This window comes from Lepisosteus platostomus, chromosome 13 (assembly GCF_059453375.1).
Source record: "Lepisosteus platostomus isolate fLepPlt1 chromosome 13, fLepPlt1.hap1, whole genome shotgun sequence".
In the NCBI taxonomy this organism is placed as follows: Eukaryota; Metazoa; Chordata; class Actinopteri; order Semionotiformes; family Lepisosteidae; genus Lepisosteus; species Lepisosteus platostomus.
In genome coordinates this window covers 6,813,740-6,833,125 of record NC_142623.1, presented here as the reverse complement: position 1 = coordinate 6,833,125, position 19,386 = coordinate 6,813,740, and the positions used below count along the sequence as shown (strand labels likewise).

General features: G+C 40.7%; 1 protein-coding gene across 6 annotated transcripts; it reads right to left on the bottom strand.

The window, feature by feature from the left end:
- Positions 1-11,524: 11,524 nt before the first annotated feature.
- rcc1 (regulator of chromosome condensation 1) lies at positions 11,525-18,806 on the bottom strand. 6 transcript variants are annotated; one of them, XM_088602837.1, is made up of 10 exons: positions 18,691-18,806; positions 17,172-17,255; positions 15,917-16,104; positions 15,075-15,254; positions 14,868-14,964; positions 14,340-14,462; positions 13,713-13,859; positions 13,505-13,624; positions 12,772-12,924; positions 11,525-12,037 (listed from the first exon to the last, which is right to left on the bottom strand). In XM_088602837.1, exons 2-10 carry the CDS (start codon positions 17,239-17,241, stop codon positions 11,862-11,864), a joined length of 1,254 nt encoding a protein of 417 aa, XP_088458963.1. In that variant the 5' UTR covers positions 17,242-17,255; positions 18,691-18,806; the 3' UTR covers positions 11,525-11,861. The 6 variants fall into 6 exon arrangements, with proteins under 6 accessions (XP_088458963.1, XP_088458964.1, XP_088458967.1 ...); XM_088602838.1 differs by having other exon boundaries at positions 18,686-18,789; XM_088602841.1 differs by having other exon boundaries at positions 17,172-17,252; positions 18,691-18,772.
- Positions 18,807-19,386: the final 580 nt, after the last annotated feature.

The window sequence follows — 19,386 nt, the reverse complement described above, 5'->3', positions numbered from 1 at the left end:
GACATTTGTAGATTAATTTTGTTAACATGATGGTGAAGTCTAATTATGTGTGCTAGGCTTTTTGAGTAGTTAGTGATCACATTAGAAGATTCCATGAAATGCTATTATTTTAATATAACAGACGATACATTTAAATATTGAAATGTAAACATTTTTCACCTATCATTTATTCACTACTCTGTTGATAATGGTTTGTGACCTTTATATTTCAATATAAGTTCCAATACAAACTACTTTGCCATTAATAGTTATAGGTAAATAATTATATATCCCATAACTGGAGCTGGATCAAGGAAAAAACACTGACACATTGCAATCTAAGGTTACTGTTTCGGTATTGAGCTGGGAAAATCTCATTGCTAATGCTTTATATTATTTAAAGGACGCATTTATAAGCATAAATATTTATGAAGCACCCTATATTGGATTCTCACATTTAATGGGAGTGAAATTTCATTTTACATTCTCATCTGCCAGACAGGTCTATTTATGTGTATGTGTTCTTATGGTGTTCTTGTACAATGGCATAAATGTGCATTTACATGTAAAAGAGCATATCCACAGAAAAATAATCAACATTTAACTAGCATCAACACTACCAGACTTTAGAGCATGCTATCATATATTAGCCATCCAAGATGTGCTAAATGAAATCCCATCACATAAATATTTAGGAGTATTCCCATGTGCAGAATGGATAAAAGGTTTTGTTTGAACTTTGTGGAGGTGTTGAGGGGGTGTTTGTTGTGTTAATTTCAATGAACTTGACCACATTTTTCTAAAGTGTGATAACAGTAAAAAAAACGTCAGTTTCCAAAGCTGATTCTGTCATTCATAAAAAAAATTAAGTGAAAAAACGTGGCCCTAAAAGAATGACTGTCTGGACATATCTGTTGTTTTAAACACTGCAGAATTGCTACTGGTCATACGATTTCCCAATGGGGTGTAAATTCTTGTATCTTCAAGGTTGTAGCTGCTTTATGAAACGTTAATCCAGCCTTGTGTGTTTGGCATTGCACTCTCCATTACAAAAACCTCCAAAACCTTAATAGCCACCTCTGAAGAAATACACATTCGACCAGCTTACAGGTGGCAGGCCAAATTCCCTTTTTTATAAGATAAGATCACTTTATTGGCCATATACAATTTGGCTCTGTGGATAAGGATCTGTGCCTGTGGCTGGAAGGTTGCCAGTTCAAGTCCTGTGGCCGGCAGAGGAATCCTACTCTGTTAGGTTTGTGAGCAAGGCCCTTAACCCCATCTGCTCTAGGGGACAGCGTATAAATGGCTGACCCTGCACTCTGACCCCAAGCTAAAGTAAAAAAACTAACGTGTGAAGTCAGAACATCTGTCAGGGCAGCAAGGAAAGTCCCCATTACCAGGATTGGGACCAGCGTACTGTACATACAGCATCTCCTGATACAGTACACTGTAATTCCCAACAGATCACAGTTATACTAACAAAGTGCTTAACGATCCAGAGAAGGCTGGGTGAGATCCTTGATTCGAATAGCTAACTAACTACCAAACAAACTAGGCTCATTTGTGACCTATCTTTCGTCTTCTGAAACTGTTGAAGTCCACGAATCTGCACTCTCAGGTCCTAGAGGTAGCAAGTGCTGCAGCTTTTACAGGCAGCCTTGATGATTAATGAGCAAAGATCCGGACAGCATGTTAATTCTTTCCAATTAAGCAACTGGTTGATCTGATTAAGTCATTAAGAGCTCAAGTGGAATGAAACCCAGTAGAAACTTGGGTTCACAAGGACAAGGGTTGTACACACCTGGTTCAAGGAATAAAGCACAGCTTTCTGGCTCAATGAAATAAGTGCAAAATCATTCTCAAGGTCACACTGCCTAATGTAACTCTATAATGCCTCTGCCAAGCTTCTGCACTTGTTAGGTTTAGACCATGGTGAAAAGCAGATGCTTCCCCATTGTGAAAACAGCCAGCCCCAGCTGCATCTGTCCAAAAGCCCTGCCCTGTGAATATCTGAGCTTTGTCATGATTGACGAGAGCAGGATTAGCAATAGTGCTGAAGTGTGCACTTTACTGTACAAGAGGCTTATCAAAGGAGCCACAGGCTCCCTAAAAACTCTTAGGGAGATAAGAACCCTTGCCTGTATAAATTCCTTTAGAACATGCATTACTACAGATTCAAAGAGAAATTCAGATATGTCTACATAAAGGACCCTACCAGTGTGACACAGATGCAAGACAGTGAGCTTTGACACTCCACAGAGAAGGCATGTCTCAGTGGGTTTCTTCTTCATTTGTCCTGCTAAAAATATTCTTTTAAAAACAAGGTAGTGCAGCCCAAATACTCTCTCTAGGCGCTACTACTTGCAGTGTTTTAAGAACATGATGTGGTATTAGTGTTAATTTGGTTTACTGCATCATGCATTTCATGCAGAAAAGCATGAATAAGTCAGATGTGAGGACCGAATAAGAAAAGGGGTGAGACACAACAGAATCATTCTGAACGATGAGTCAAACAGCGACCTATTCAGCCTGTGTCAAACCACTCTGTAAGACATCCTAACTTGAAAAAAAGCTCCTATAACAGACGAATGCTGACTTTTAGTTGGATGCAGTTTCCAACAATTTAATTCTGCATTCTGCCCTGCCCCCTGCACCTCACCCCTCGGTCTCAGGGGACACCAGGCACCCCTAATATTCAGGTAAGTGTCTTTTTTTACTTGACACTGGTCATACTGTGATACAACTGCACTTAAGCTCACAGACTAATATGCCAACAGCCTATTTGCCCTTCACAAATCCAAAACAGGCAAATGAGCTTTTCACTCACACATTGAAAAGGTATGTACATCATTATCACTGTCTTGATCTCTTTTATAATGGGAATTGGAAATGATTAACATTTCCCTCTTGTGTCTAAACAACACTAAAATACACATCCATGGAGGACTCCAGCTGAGGTCCACACAGCTATGTTGATCATGTCCAAACATCTGAACAGGTTTGGGACAGTCAAACAAGAATAGTTTAAAAATCATATGTTTATAGATAGTACATGCTCATTTTCTTTTATATATTATTATAAAACCCCACCTACATTGAAGGGAACACAGAATGAATAGAAACTGTCCACATTCACTCTTGCCTGGAAATACCCAATGTTCATTAGTGTGTACTGTACATGAATGAAAAACCAAGAGAAAAGGACGGTGGACATTTAGACGAGAAACACGAATAAGGCATGTTCTTTTTTTTTTGTAAAGCATGTGACAGCCAGTAAGGCAGGAACAGAGCAAGAGAGCTCCACAGCCGAAACGTTGTGTTTCCTTTCTTTTCAGCGTGGAATAAACCCGTTACCAGTTCATTTGCAGCCTACGCAAGCTGACGCAGCTACCTACTTGAACTACAAAGGAGTTATGGTGTCTTTACGGTTAAAAAAAAAAAACCTCCTCCACACTTTTTCCAGCCGCACAGAATTTGATCCCAACGACGTTGAAGGCGCGACATTTGCAATTGGTACTGTTTTCATCGCCTTCCTTCTTACGGATGAAACTGACACACAAACAGCAGAGCCGGGGGAAGGGAATTCATAAAAACAGGGCCCCGAAATCTTTCACTTCTTGGCTGTGCTCCAGGAGCTGTGTTAGCAGGCTAGTGAGGTATTCGGATCAATTATGCATTTGAAATGGCTTGCGAGCAGTGGTGTTCCGTCAGTACCGCTGTACCACTAAATCACCTGGAGATGATTAAGGCACGATGGTGTTTTTCAATCTCGAAATCAGCACGGGTAAATTTGTTGAAATAATATTGAGGATTTAAGGTTCGGATTTTTCTGGAGATGGAAATTGAAGCTATTCACTTTTTTTCCCACTTCAATCTATGAATCAGTACACTAAAGACAAAAAATAAACTCGGACATACTCGTAGTACTCCATTTTACTTTCCAGGAACAGATCCTTTCTTTTTAGTCTGGCATTACATAACAAGTTGTAGCAGTTTTACCTCTGCGGCAGGGTTTGTAAATTCTGGAAGGCCTGATAAGTAATGGTTGTACATAACGATTTCGTGAGAAATTAGGGAAAGAGTATTGAAACAATGGGTCTTAAAATGAATAATTGCCAAGGCCGGTCTTTATGAATTAATACATTTAAAATACCGACAATTTTGGTAGTTAACGGTTGTAGCGCAGCAATTTGTAATGAAATTAAATATTCGGGTTTAAAGTTATCTGAAGTGTCATAATTTAATTTGATTTGATTTGCACAAACTTAATCCCCCTTTTTTCTCAAGTACCGATATCTTCTCATTGTATATATTTTCTTCTGCGAATTTCCAGTCGCTTCTACAATGTTTTTCTAAATTATAAACCCAGCTCGGTGGAACTGTAATGCACAACAAAAGCAGAGGCCTTCGCCGTGTCATTAATTATGAAGATTTAGTAGATCCTTTTAAAAGCCACGCCATGTTTATAGGGGCATAACAAGAAGTTGGACAAACGCAAGGCTTTGGATGCAACAGGTGAAGATTATTTTTAAAAGTAATTTAAGTAGATATAACAATTTTAGCTTGAAAGGTTGCAATAAGCATACAAAATATTTAATATTAAAAACGTAGTGAATTTGTTCGGTTACCTTTCAGTTTATGCTGATATACAGTAGTGTAGAAAATAAGCTTTAGCTACGAGTCTTCACACAAACTAAGCGCCCCACGTGTCGAATGAGATTTAAATTCTTGTTTCAGTACAGGCTTACCACGGTACTGTGATTTTGATCACTATTACGGTCTTGCTCTTTCTTATGATGGAAATTTATTTTTTTAAAGATTTCCCTCTCGGGTCTAAAAACACAATACCCACTCGTTGAGGGCTCCAAAATCATGATATAGACATAGAAACACGCAACACAATACAAATGTATTTACTATTTTTGCAAATGTCAATAACATTTTATTTAAAGTAAATGTATCTATCATACGTTTCAAAAACTAAATGCAAGTCACGTCTTTGACAGAAAAGTAGCGTTCAGTGCGACTCCTGGGCGCAAGGCGGATTGTGTCCTTCAGCAGTGTTTAGTGTTTAGCTAGCAGGTATATCACCCTGCAACTCACAACTGGCAACCCACTGAAGCTCAGCAGGTGTGAGCCTGGTCAGTACCTGGATGGGAGACCTGGGAAAAACTAAGGTTGCTGCTGGAAGGGGTGTTAGTGGGGCCAGCAGGGGGCGCTCACCCTGCAGCTCATGTGGGTCCTAATGCCCAAGTGTTGTGACGGGGATAATATACTGTAAAACAGGGGCCGTCCTTCGGATGAGACGTAAAACTGAGGTCCTGACTCTCTGTGGTCATTAAAAAGCCCAGGGCGTTTCTCGAAAAGAGTAGGGGTGTACCCCATCAGCCTTTATCAATCATGGCCTCCTAACAATCCCCCTCTATGAATTGGCTTCATTACTCACTGAGAGCTTACGTGTGGGGAGCGTTCTGGCGCACTATGGCTGCCGTCGCAGCATCCAGGTGGATGCTGCACACTGGTGGTGGTGGAGGGGAGTCCCCATTACCTGTAAAGTGCTTTGAGTGGAGTGTCCAGAAAAGTGCTATGTAAGCATGAAGCTTACATAGTAATGAAGCATGAAGCGTTGTGGCTCATGGAACAAATCCATATTCTGAGTCATTTTATTTAAAATTTAAACGTAGAAGATAATTTATGGAAACAAATTATCTTCTACGTTTAAATAAATGAAACAAACTTAGCCTACTGATCAAAGCAGACACATCCAGAACTCGATTGTACTGATTTTTCTCAGTCAATGCGTCTAATCAGTTTGGAACTGTGGGACAAATGAAACATAAAAACTATGAATAATATTGCCATGTACTAAACTATTGCAAATATATGCACTCAGTTGCTATGCTTTTATTAGAACCAGTATTATTTTGAATTCTATTATACTGTCATTGGAGTTGACCTAAATAAAAGCAGTGTCGCTCAGACCAGTATAGTGATGACAGTCTAAGACAAGTGGGCAAATGGTGCTTTCTGAGGCCTTCTGAAAAGTTCTAGGTTGGGTCCATTTACACTTCGGGCTTGTTTCGCAGCCCATGAAACCTACTCATAGATGTCATATAAGTCACAGATGAAGTACTGATCGATAAAGCTGAGCTGACGATAGTATTGTTGAGTCTCAGTGTTGACACCCATCAAACAGAAACTGTGATCTTCTTTTTCGCCTCGGGGCTATTGTGTTTGTTTCGCTGAGTTTACTCTTGAGCCACCAGGCAAGAAGTGAAAGATACCCCCCCTCCATTAAAGCCCCCATACTCGCCAATGGAGAGTACTTCTCTCTTCCCCAGAATGCTCACACCCATCTCCAGCTTCACTGGCACACTGGGCCTTAGCCATCAGAGTAGAGTGCACCTCCAGAGGCCCGAGTGGAGAATTCCACACTGTCTAGGTCCCAGCGATCCCCATTACAGGCAGCCCTTCAGAAAAACACATCTGCAGCCAGGTCATGCAAAACGTGTGGAAACTGAAAATCTGCATGGTGGGCTACCGTGAATCCTGAGTCCCCAAAGTTCTTGCTGTGCAAAAACTTTTTCAATCCGTTTTCGATCCAAAGGAAATGCTTACAGATAGTTGGCAACAGAAACGCAGATTTCGCAATGCTTGTAGGTTTTCTGCTTAAATGATCCAATTCTGCATACAGTACAAAAAGAAAAAAAATGACTGCACAAGGCAAAAAGAGAACTAAGAGGTTTTGCATTAAAACAAGTGGTGTCCTGGTTTGCATTTCAAAGGCTAGAAAAGTGCTTAGAACTCTCATTCCTCCCATTCAAATCACAGTCCAGACAGTACAGCATGACTCATAAGCACCTAAAACAAATGTAACAAAAAGAATAAGGCCAGGTTCTTAATTTAATAATAATAATAATTGCTTACACTTATATAGCCCTTTTCTGGACAATCCACTCAAAGCGCTTTACAGGTAATGGGGACTCCCCTCCACCAACACCAATGTGCAGCCCCACCTGGATGATGAGACAGCAGCCATAGTGCGCCAGAACGCTCACCACACATCAGCTATTAGTGGGGAGGAGAGCAGAGTACTGTAGCCATTTAATGTAATTTAATTAACCATATTCTTATATATGTTTTTGTTTTAAATTTAAAGGTTTAGTAAATCATATTTTCTTAAATGATAATTACAATGTGCGACATGGTGATGCTGTGGTTAGCATTGCTGTCTCACAGCATAGATAGATAGAGCACTATCTGTCAGTTGTGGTCTTCTGAACTGACTAGAGCTTCAGTTGTTCATGACACTTCTCATAAAAAATACTGACCGCTACAATATTGTCCCATCTTAAAACCACAGCAAGACCTTTATTAGCGAAGTATTTGAAAGTATTTTAGAGTCAGGCATTACTGAAAAGCGCTAATTATGTTTCTCTGTACTACTGCTCCTAATTTCATACACCACACGTTTCATGGGGACGTGCAAGCTACGTCGAGCATTTAATATTTCTTATAGAACACTGCCCTCTGGTGGCGAGCTTTGGTAAGACGCAAGCGAACCAATTAAAATAGTTAAGGCAAAGCCAACAACAGAAAAGGCAATTCAATTCAAACCATTAATCACATTCATTTTTAAGTTAAATAAGTGAGAACTTAGCTTATATTAAACCCAGAAGACACAGGGTTCCTTTAGGATCAGGGTTAATAAATCCTGCCTTAGGAAGTTTTCTGTGCTGGAGGAGTTCACTTATGGATAGCGATGGTCATGGACTCAGGACGAACGAGTATAGAAGATTGATTTTGTTTTCCATGTTTGTATGAGTCACTCTGACCCACGTCTGTAAACAACTGGAAATAACAGTAGTGGACTGTTGTGACTTATGGTAAATAAATGTGTTTTTAAGTATGCCGCCTGGTTATTACTTCGTTACCAAGCTGTGTCGGATAAATGAAAACTCGGGTCATGTAAAGCAGCAACCCATGACAACAGGGGGTGTGAAATTGTTAGTATTGATAAATTAGTGTCAGGACCCAATTTGATGGACATTTCTTACTGCATTATTTAATCCCTGATCAAATTCTGGATGTCTATCCAAACTTTTCACTTTGCCCTGTGAAATTAATTTGTAATACGTCAACTCAATCTGTGACTCACTTGACTTCCTAAAAAACATTTAGAGCTAAGTTGTCCATATTCTTATTAACTTATTGTTGGAGGTAACCTTTCAATTCAGGTTATTTACTAATGGCTATATACCTTACGGTTCCAGTTTTCCCCGATTCAAAAATGACTAAAATGACCGATGTTCATGGCTTTATCTTAGTCTAACAATGTAAGAAGAAAGTAAATAGTTACAGAAACAGGTTCACTTTCCATCTTTAAGGAATACATTAACCTAGCCTCCTTTGTCCTGTTAAATATTGTATGCATACTTAATTCCTGTATAAACAACAAAATCAGATTACTCCAAGTGAGTCATGAAATTATGCACAGCAGGAGATCAATTCTAGAGACGTCAAAGCTCTTAAAAATAACTTCTTAAAACGTAACCCCTCTCTTTCAGATCATCTTGAAATTAATCCAGTGGAAATGATTAAATCATTACCACCTACTCCTGTCTTGATTCTGTAAAACATCAGTTAAAATAATGCCTTTGACATGCCCATAAATAAGACTCTACCTTTCCTGAATAAAACCATCTCCAAATTCTAACTTGATCCTAGGTACAGCATTGGAGACCTGCTGCCTGTTCACTAAGAAACCACTCTTAAATTATTAAAATTAATTAATTAATAATTCTCAAATTATAACAGTCCCATTGCAGAGGGAGAGAAGTCAAGAGGTCGCATTCACATGAAACAACAGCACCTGGTAGCCTACGGGATCACAAAACACAAAAGACAATATTGCCAAAACTAACTACTGCCTGCATGTTCCCATTTTCAAATGAGAAGAAAACCAATGCTATATACACCATGATTTTTTGTAAAGCAAACAAGAAGTATATTAGTTACAATTAGAACAGAATGTTAGCTTGCTATCACAACACCTGCAAATCTTGACAATGCAACCAAGAAGGCAGCAATAAACATATCCCTCGTCTCTGCAAGAACATCAGAATGACCTAGTTAAGTTAGAATTGTGTAAATGGCACTGGCGATAGTGAGAAAGCTAGAAATAAATGTTCTTAAAATAGCACAGAGCATCCTGCTACACCAATCTATATCAATCCAGCTTGAACCTCGTTCATGGAGCTGAAATAAAGGACTATTGCCTTTTGCTTCATGAGGGACACTTAGTAATAAAACAGTGTAGAAGCTAGATTCTACAATATTTGGCAATTTCAAACTTTCACCATTGATGAAGAAAATAAACTGCAACTCATCAAGTCCGTTTTTTTTTTCAGCACTAGAACAAAATTGAAATTTGCAGGTTTACAAACGGAATGCACGGGGCACAGTCTGTCTCTGAGCCATGAAGGAAAAACTGCTACTAGTATACAAACCACAAGCAGCATTTTCAACACTGCTCTTAAACATCCACTTCACGTAATGTTAAGGCTAGACTACAATCATCAAAGCCACTGATCAGCATTCAGATCAGATACTGTGGCTCCTTATTTTTGAAATCATAATACATTCATCAATGTCACTTTCTCTATTAAATAAAAAACATTTCCTGAACTTCTTGGGTAGAACAGGCCTATGCATATAAAGTGTACTTGTGAATGTGAAAAAAAACATGATTCATACCGAAATACTCATTTCAACAGTTAAGTATATCAATATTAAGTAGCATGCTGCACTCACCGTTTATGAAATTACCTTGGATCACAGCAGGTATTACAGAAAATATACTGAACCAATCAACAAAACTTTCAGAGGAATAACTGATCATTACTCTATTGTCTGGCAAGTAGAAAAGGCTTTTAGTTCTTTGGGATTGTAAATAAGGAAATCAGCTGCTAAAGAGTATGGAGAATTATTAATCCACTCCCTTTCTGTTGTTCATTAGCCAAATAATGACATGGCTACCATTCTTGCCAGACATGAACACCACCGAACACTTGTGAGATGAGCTGGAACGAGCTCAGGGATCAGTGATCAGGCTCATGCTTGTCCGGGCTCTATGGGACAGAATCCAATAAGTCAGCAAGTGCAACCTGTTACAAATCCCGCATTAAATACAGTTGTACTACTTACTTTGCGATTTTCACACCAGAAACCTTGTTGATCAGCCTGAGGACAAGTGTTCACATGGATAGTAAATATACCTAAAATGTGTCACATCTGTTCAATAAGATGATACAAACATATTTCCCTTTCCTGATAACCACGAATTTGAGACAATCTTCTTTTGATGCCTTAGGATAATAAGTATGGTGCTAAGAAAAGGGCTGTCAATTATTTAATAAATTTGTACAAACCGATCCTTAAAGATGCTTCAACAAATGCAGAATGTGTAACTTGGTTTATATGAAATGTTTTGAGATCATGCATGATCAAATATAGTATTATATCATCGCACAATGATGTTAAACTGCTGGGAAAAAATTAAAATGTGCTGGTTTTAGGTTAATATTCAGGCAGGACCCTTTTGATAGTACTCATGTAATCATAAAAGTGGAGCCACACAACTGAGGATTAAAGACAGGCATACCTATACATCTCTAAACTTCATCTGCAAATTAGAGACCCCCCCCAAAACAAAACAAACAACTACAACCAGACTTATACGAAACAATAATACAGGGCACCTTATGCAAAATCTCCAAACAGCCAGGCCGACAGGTCTCCCCAGTTGTGAGGGACAGTGGAGTCCCAGTCCAGTAGATTTTATGGGTAAGCATAGAGTTCTAAAGATGGAATAATTCAATTGTAATCAAAGGAACAGGTCATTTGTTAAAAAGCATAAGTAACCATTAAGTAAGTGTCTTTCACACTCGGGACTGACAAAAAGTTAAAATTCTGTAAACAAGCAAGCAGATCAATGACGTAATCTATTAGCACTGGAGATTTCACGCTAATCAGACACAATGCTCCTCTAGGACCAGGATTAGGAACCACCATCTTGGACAGAAGGTGCTCGTGTATGCTTTAGCATATGCATACCCACTTATTGACTGCCTGGAACTAATTTAACTTTAATAGATGTTTTTTTTATTCTGTTCCTTTAAGTAAGCAGTGTCCCTTGTCTGATAACATGCAATTATATCAATTAATAGATTTCTGACATTGCTAGTGATTAAAAATCATCAATTCAAGAAATGAAAATGTTCATTACTGATCATCAGCAGCTTTGGACCTAATATAGGGGTCATTTCAAACACTACCTCTGACCCAAGCTGAAGCCAGGACAGTCCAATCCATTACAGAGTATTTAACCTTGTTATATTGATCTTTCTAAATACCAATTAGTTATACAACTGTGAATTGGAATGGCAGTACCCCAAAAGGCATAGCCTGCATTCCCATCTTATTTTAATTAGAACTGAATAAGTTTAGATCATGTTTTTCATAACAAAGGCCAATCATGGGGTTAAGGTTATCAACACCGTATTTATTGCTTCCTCTGAATTAAGTTTAAAAGGTTTATAGCAAGATTCTAAAAGGTTGTTTTTTTACACAGCTGTACGTCAACATCCCTGAATAACATTCTAAAGAATTTTTATAAAATAATTAAAAAAATGAACATACTCAAGCTAAAAAAAATATATTTTCTTTGATCGTGTTCTAGCAATCCAACACCAGTAGAAGATATGGCTCCCATTGACCCGAACAAGACTGTAACAGGGTTATCCCCTCTCAAGGGTCACTGAAGTGTCAGTGCAGAAGTCTTTCCCCCTTGCTCTCTCTATGCGTGGACTGGGTGCAAATCAGCTCTCCTGCTTTTCCTTCACTAGTAGGACAGTGTGCTGCCCCCCACTGGACACTGACAACACTTCACGGTTCTCCAGCTGCTTCCCCATCATCTCCACGGGGCTCCACTCATCATCTTCCTCTCCGGTGCCCAGCTGCAGATTGGTCCCCATGCCCCAGGCAAACACAGACCCTGTAAAAAACACACATTTTCCAGAATTAGCTGGAGCAAAAACCGAGATGGCAATCCCTAGCGTATATTCTGGGACTGCCCCAAAATTAGGCTTTTTTGGACAGGTATACACACGGAGCCCTGAAGAACATGTTTGAAAGGGATTTCCGCTTTCTATACGAGGTGTTACATTTTGGCACGTTGGATTCTTATTTGAGGAGGACTGTTGGGTATCTGATTGGAATTCTTTTGCCTGGAAGTAAAAAGGCTGTAACATGACTTCTCTCCAATTCACCAGAGAATGACTACTGATTTAAAAAATGAAATGAAACTTCAACCTCACTTACGGATGAATAAATTTGTTAGACATTGGTCGAGAAGGGGTAAATACAATACAAAAATAAATGTATTGAGAGACAGAATAACTGAAACTTGAATTTAAAAAAATGTTTTTGTTGTTCTTGTCTCTCTTCCCATGTAATGTGATTTTCTCCCTCTCTGTAGTCCCGAAAGATTATACAGCTTCATTGTTTTGAGTGTACATAGTTCTTTAAGAAATCTGCAAAAATATTTGTAACAGCTAAAACAGATCAGAAATACACCATACGTCTACATATGACAATATGTGCAATATCGTACTGCTCAAGCGTGGTCCGTGCAAAACCTTTTCATTTGTATCTAATGTGTTACTATCTTTCACTAAAGTAAAAAAAAAGAATCAGCCAGAGCAGCTACACTGACCACAGAGGACTCACCTTGCATGGTGACAGCATAGCTGACAGATGCTCCACAGGCCACAGACTGGACATCCACCATCTCCGGCACAGGGGTGGGCTCGGCCTTCTCCTCTGCCCCCTGCCCCAGGCCCAGGCGCCCGTACTCCGCCCGGCCCAGACTGTACACCTTCCCTGTGGGGATGACCACAGCAGCTCAGATACACACTCTGACGCTTCTTTCACTAATAGCACAGTCCTTAGCATACCTTCACCTCAAGGGCTCCACAGAATATCGCCCAGTCAGCACCACCTAATAAGGACTCTTATCACCTTTAAAGATGTTAAACAAAAGCTACAAGATCCCTGGGTTACGCACTCTTCGGCTAAATCTAAACAGACTTCAATGACTACTCAACAATAAGGCTCAAAGCACGCCTGAATGGCTTAACCATGAGCCCAGGCTGAACGTTATCTTTCTATTCAGAGCCCAAGTCATGCCACTGTGTGCCCATGACCAGGATTCCTCAGCTTTGGGCATACAAGAGCATGAGTTCCCTCAGCTTTCCTGCTAACTGTCAGCTCATGACTGAGCAGGTACCCTTTGGTCTTGCAGCGGCATCAAAGAGGAAAACACCACCTCTCAGCTTAGAGCTAACTCTCTTTGTCAGGTATGGACTACAGCAGACTTAATGCAAGTTAAGATTCTGTCCCCTTAAACCAATGAACAAGACGCTTATTCTGCTGGGGACACTGTGATATCTGGGTGCCTCACCCTCAGAATCAAGACAGATGGTGTGATGCTGGCCCCCAGAGAAGGCCACCCAGGATGTGGTGGAGTTCCTGAAGGCGGTGAGTTTGACTGGAGAGAAGCAGGAGCTAGTGCCTTGTGTCCCTGCAACAGGAAAGAGTCAAAGTCAAAAAATGACATGACATGACATGACAATGTGGAAGAAATAAATTGTTGCACAGCTGATGCTTACCAAGCTGGTGGTAGTTGGAGAGCCCGAAGCCATAGACATGTCCCTCTTTGGACACAGCGAAGGTGAAGTACGCACCGCAGAACACATCCTTAAAGTGAACTTTGCCTCTGGCACGGACCAGGACGCGCTGGGGCACCAGGAGACGCTCTGTAGTGACACCAGACAGCACAGAACTCAAATCCGGAAATTGCGTCACAAAATTCCACTTTATTCAGAGTATTAAGAAATGAATGAGCTAAATAGTTCTTCGACAAAACAAGTGGAGGATGGATGTATTTTTGAATCCCATCCGATTCAAAAATTAACTTTGCAGCTGCCACGTTCCTCATCACTAAGATGCAAGTCATTATCTCAACACGGTCTTGTTTCAGCAAATCTAAAAAAAGATAACTAACAAGACAGTCCAGGCAGTGAGTGAAAATATCTTAATGTCAAGACCGACTTTTATGTGACGAGAGTTTTAGGGTTACAGGGACAAGAAGCAAAACCAAAGAGTTCACAGGGCTCAAACGAGAAAATGTTATCAAAAACCACTAAAAACAACAAGAGAACAGTGGAGTCAATGCCCATGTCATGCCAGGCTGACCCCGAGTCCCTCTCGGGGAAAAGGGGGTGCGGTGCACCTACTTAAGCCCTTCCTGCCTCCTCTGTTGGTGAAGCGTTCAGGCACCCTGCCCAGCTGGCCCTGTTCGCCACAGCCCGAGCTGTACAGCTCCCCACTCAGCGTCAGCATCACCAGGTGGTCATTACCTGAGGGAGGCAAAGCAGGTGGTGAGTCTTCAATTCACTCTGCACCGATCCTGGGGGGACCCCAGTGAGGTGGCTCTCAAAGCGCCTCTCTATGCCTTTTGAATATTTTAGATGCACAAGAGCTGAGATCTCATGATGCCACCGTGTTTTTGCCAAGAACACTGTTAAACACGCCTGACAAGAGTAGTTTTGCACACAAGAAACACACAGCTCCTTAGGTTCCAGGTTTTGTTAGACTATGACTGAACTGGGAAGTTGGAACCAGTCATCCCAGACGACAATATTTCTGCCAGGCTTTTTCATAGGAATTTGATGTTGGTTAATAGAATTTTAAAATAGGGTGCCAACCTTAAGACATTTTTTCTTATTACAATAACCGTGAACTGTAAAGTGAAGTCACCTCACCTGACGCAATCTTTACGACGGGCTCCTCAATAGGAATCTGGACAGGCAACGTGCATTTTTTCATTGGCTCCAGCAGACCAATCACTCCATTGTTGTCCTGAGGCAGTGGGGAAAACCGTAAAGTTAAGAAAGATCAGAAACAAAAACTGTCACCATCTCACAGAGTTCGGAGTCTCCTGGGGTGCTTTTTGTTCAAAGGCTCCGTACCCTGAAGGAGCCCCAGATGTAGACGGTGCCGTCCTCTGTCAGAGCAGCTGAATGGCTGTCTCCTGCAGACACCTGCACCACCTTCTCCTGCAGCTCCACCTTCCCTGGCCTCGTCTCCGAGCCCTCCTCCGACGTGTCCCGGCCCAGGGCCCCCTCGTCGTTGCAGCCAAAAGTGTAAATCTAGAAGCCAGACACAGAACAAGCTTACTCAGACCACGATATAGGACTTTCATATTGTGCCATGACAGTTGCAAATAATTACAAGCTTTTCTCTCTATAAGAGTGGCTTGCGGTTAGCGCACTGAGTTGTGCGTTTTAAATCACTGGCACACTTTGTTTTAGTCAGGGCTGTAATATACCATGTTAAAGATCTGTTAAATAAGCAAGGCCACTGTCAGGTTAATATATTATTTAAAATCTGCAATACTGGCATAATGGACAACTCTTTACACAAAAGGTTGCAGGAGCGTGGAACAAGCTGGCCTGCCGTGCTGCCAAATTCGATACTCTGTCGGGCTTCTTTCAAGAGAAGCCGGATGAGATAATTGGATCAATTAGCTTCTTGCTACCAAATGGGCTGAAAGGGCTAATTGGCCTCCTCTTCCTCATGCTTGTTTGGCTCCTAAATAATAAGAATGGTACAATTAAAGGAAGGTTATCGGTCCCATCTTGTCTAAGAATAGTTTGCCCAGTGTTTCGTGTCCTTAAATTCCACTGGAGCCTACCCTTACACCACACTGAAGATCCTTTATTTTATTAGAAATATCTGCTGGGTAAAGAAATGAACTTGTCATAAGGTTTTCAAGACTTATTAAAGGTGGAGGGGGGTGGAAGTCACTCACATTTCCAGTGTCGCTGAGACACACCGTGTGCATCCCTCCAGCTTCGGCCTGCACTACACTCTCCGGCAGGGAGACCAGCGCCGGCCTTTTCCTCTCCATCACATCCTCACCCAGCCCCAGCTGCCCGACGTCCCCCTGCCCCAGCACCAGCACCTGCCCTGCCTGCTTCCCATGGGAGCTGTGGGACACTGTGGGAGGAGGGAACAGCTGGGGTTATGCGACACGTCAAGAGCAAGCACATGGTCAAGTGAATGCGCTTGGAAACCTGCCAAAGCAACTTTGCGCAAGGTTCTGCTAAAGAGTGGCAGGTAAATAAAATGCATGTCAGGTTTGTGCTGCAGACTATGAATTCTTCTTAGAAAAATGTAAATTCCCACAGGATACCGACTGATGCCCTCACATAGGTGCTTTAGAATCCTTCAATGCAGACTTAACCAATTGAGGAATTCCGTGCAATGAGGGGTTAGGTGCAAAACGAAGTGATAATGTGAAATTATAGGAGCTTGGAGCGATTGTGGAAGGGAGTAAACTCACAGGTTCTGGTTATCTGTGCGGATTCCTGTAGGAGTGGTACATAAGGACTATGTATAGGTTGATGTCATTTGTGTAATGTTATATCTATTTTAATCTAATGCTTATTAAACATAGTTTTTGTATGTTTTTTGCAAAAAAAAAACAGAAATAAGGTATAACTGTATTGTATATGAATGAGGAAAACACTTATAGTGTCATTCAAATACACCAGGCTTCTCATTTCGTTCAAGATCCTCAAGTTCAACTTGTCCTAATTATAGGTGAATACTGTTGGTATTAGTCTGACATTAACACTCACTGATCTAGAATTGGGCAACACAGGACATGCATGAATCGGAGCTTTAAGCAAACCAGTACGCTTATATGGGGTGCTGTACTTCAGTCATGCACACATTAGCCCCAGATTTTACTTGATGTGAAGTTTGCATATTTGGGATGCAAACATAAATACAACTACTTTACTGACTGCAAAAAACACCCAACAGAAGAATCGGATCATAAAGTAGAAGGAAAGAACTCTGAAAATGCTAACTTGTTTACAATAAAAGAACTCCTAGTGGAATGCCTCCTCTGAAGATGTGTACTTTTCCCGATGTACAGAAACCAGCAGTAATTAATAAACACCATTTTACAGCCAGAACTCTTCCCAATGCTTTTCAGCAGCCCCAGCATGAGAGGGCTACTATAGGTCAGAGAGACCACTGGACACTCAATGACCTACCTTTTACTTTCTTGGAGGGCTTGACTTCCACTGATGGGCTGGGCCTCTTTGCAGCCTTTTTTCCAGGCATGTTGGTCTCTTCTACTGTTAGAGGAGACAAACAGAAAATCAAACATACAGGCCTTATACAGATCTTAACATGCAGTGCACACAGATATCACGACTTTGGCTACATATGTTAAGCAATATAGAGGCAGATATTACCGCTTGTCACAGGTAGTATAGGACCACTGCAGAATATTTGTATTTATGTCTCTGGACCATAGAACTCACGCCACTTAGTAAATATAGCTACAACTGATGTCCAAATCCGACACACCATGCCACGTCATTGTAAAGAGATCCAACGACCAACAGGCGTAGACATTTTGATACTATTGATAATTAAAAGGAAACCCTTAAGTCAAAAACAATCATAACTTACTGAAAGGAGCTGTATATAAACGCGCCTACACCGCGATTACGCAGAATCATTCGGTTATCATGCAGCGCCGAGAAGCTCAATTAAAGCAACTGCTGCTGTCTACGCGCATGGCCTTTGGTAAACATGCAAAAACCTTTTTTAGGACTTGCAAACTAGCAAGTCGACAGAAAAACAACGTCACTCACAATGTTTCAGGGGTGGCGACGATAAAGAAAGTCCTAGCAACTGGACGAAAAATAGAGGTAAAGAGCATTAAATGCAATAAATCCCTTATCGCTACGAGGGGATAACCTCCTTAAATGCACATGAACTACAGCTGCCGGTGCAGCGATCCACGCGTTTGCAACAGATCTTCTGATTAAAAAAAAAAAATGACTGACAGGGGCTGATGCACGAAGTCCAGGAAGACCACAAAACAAAAACTGCTCTGTTCCCGTTGCAGATGCATAGGCTCAGAGCCTTATTTTAGGAAATGCATTTTTAAAGCATGGCGGTACTCGCTCCCAGTCATTCATTTCCTGGTTCACGGTGTTTTCGCGACCCGCTATTTTTTTTTTTTTAAAAGGCCACGCTGAGCCATCCAGGTTTAACCAGGTCTCCCACACAACCCCATCATTTTTTTACACACCGCAGTGCTCTACGAAACATTCATCTACTCTTAACATGTAATACGTTACCATTACTTTCAAGTCTGGCAGGATTACCACGAAGGGCAAATACATATTGAATAACTTTATTGGCACAATTTGAGCACACGTACAGGATAAGGTACTTTTAAAGTAACGTGCACAGAAAACCATGCGCAAACATAAAAAGCCCTTTATAAAGTTATAATATATCTAACCAAAAAGACTTTTAAAATAAAAGACACAAAGCCTTTTTTCCCCCCCGCTGGATACCGACAATTAAAAAAAAAAACAGAAGTCATAAGAAACCGAGCCAATAAAATGTTCTGGAATTGTCTGTTCGCTATTTAAGTCGCGAATTTCGACTTTGACCGTCGGATATCACAGTTTATCTACAGCCTTTCAGCTGTATTCACTAAAAAATACTGCGAGAATAACAGTAACGCGCTAGTTTATTGCCATACTTTACCACAGCCGAGAGTGTCCTGTTGTTAAGTTGAAAACCCACACAATTTCCACTCTCCCTCTCCATGCGGTTGCTCCTGCCTGCCCTCTTAAAGGGACAGACACCTCTCCTTACAGCTCCTACACCGTCTCTGACGTTTATTGGGGAAATGTTTGTTCATCAGGTGCTCCACACAGGTAAAAATGTAGATACATACTTATACTCTAAAGCCTAGCATATCTGCTGATTGGTGACAATCAATGGGTACAATCGCAGATAGAAAAACAAACAACGTTTATAAAATGTATACTAAGGATTTTAGATGGGATTATATATAGACATATACAGTGCCTTTTATAGAATATTGGATACAGTTATGGCCAAAAAATATTTTCCTTTAGAATGAGTAACTAGGTACATTTCTGTGTTACGGGGATGCACTGACAGGTTAAAAGAACCAAATCATTTTAGTTGTGAACAGAAAAGGCTAAGGGTGGTGACCTGATTCTAACCTGATTTGGATTATTATATATCATTCTGGTCTCGACTACACAAGAAAGACATTGGTGTTTTGAAATAAGTTAACAGAAAAACAACAGAGATATTTTTTCCTCTGACGGAACAATGCCACGTTGTGTTATGCCTGTCTTCTTTAACTTAACAATTGCACACTTCCCTAAATTTTGGGGGGGAAAACGAACGGATAAAAAAAGGGTAAAA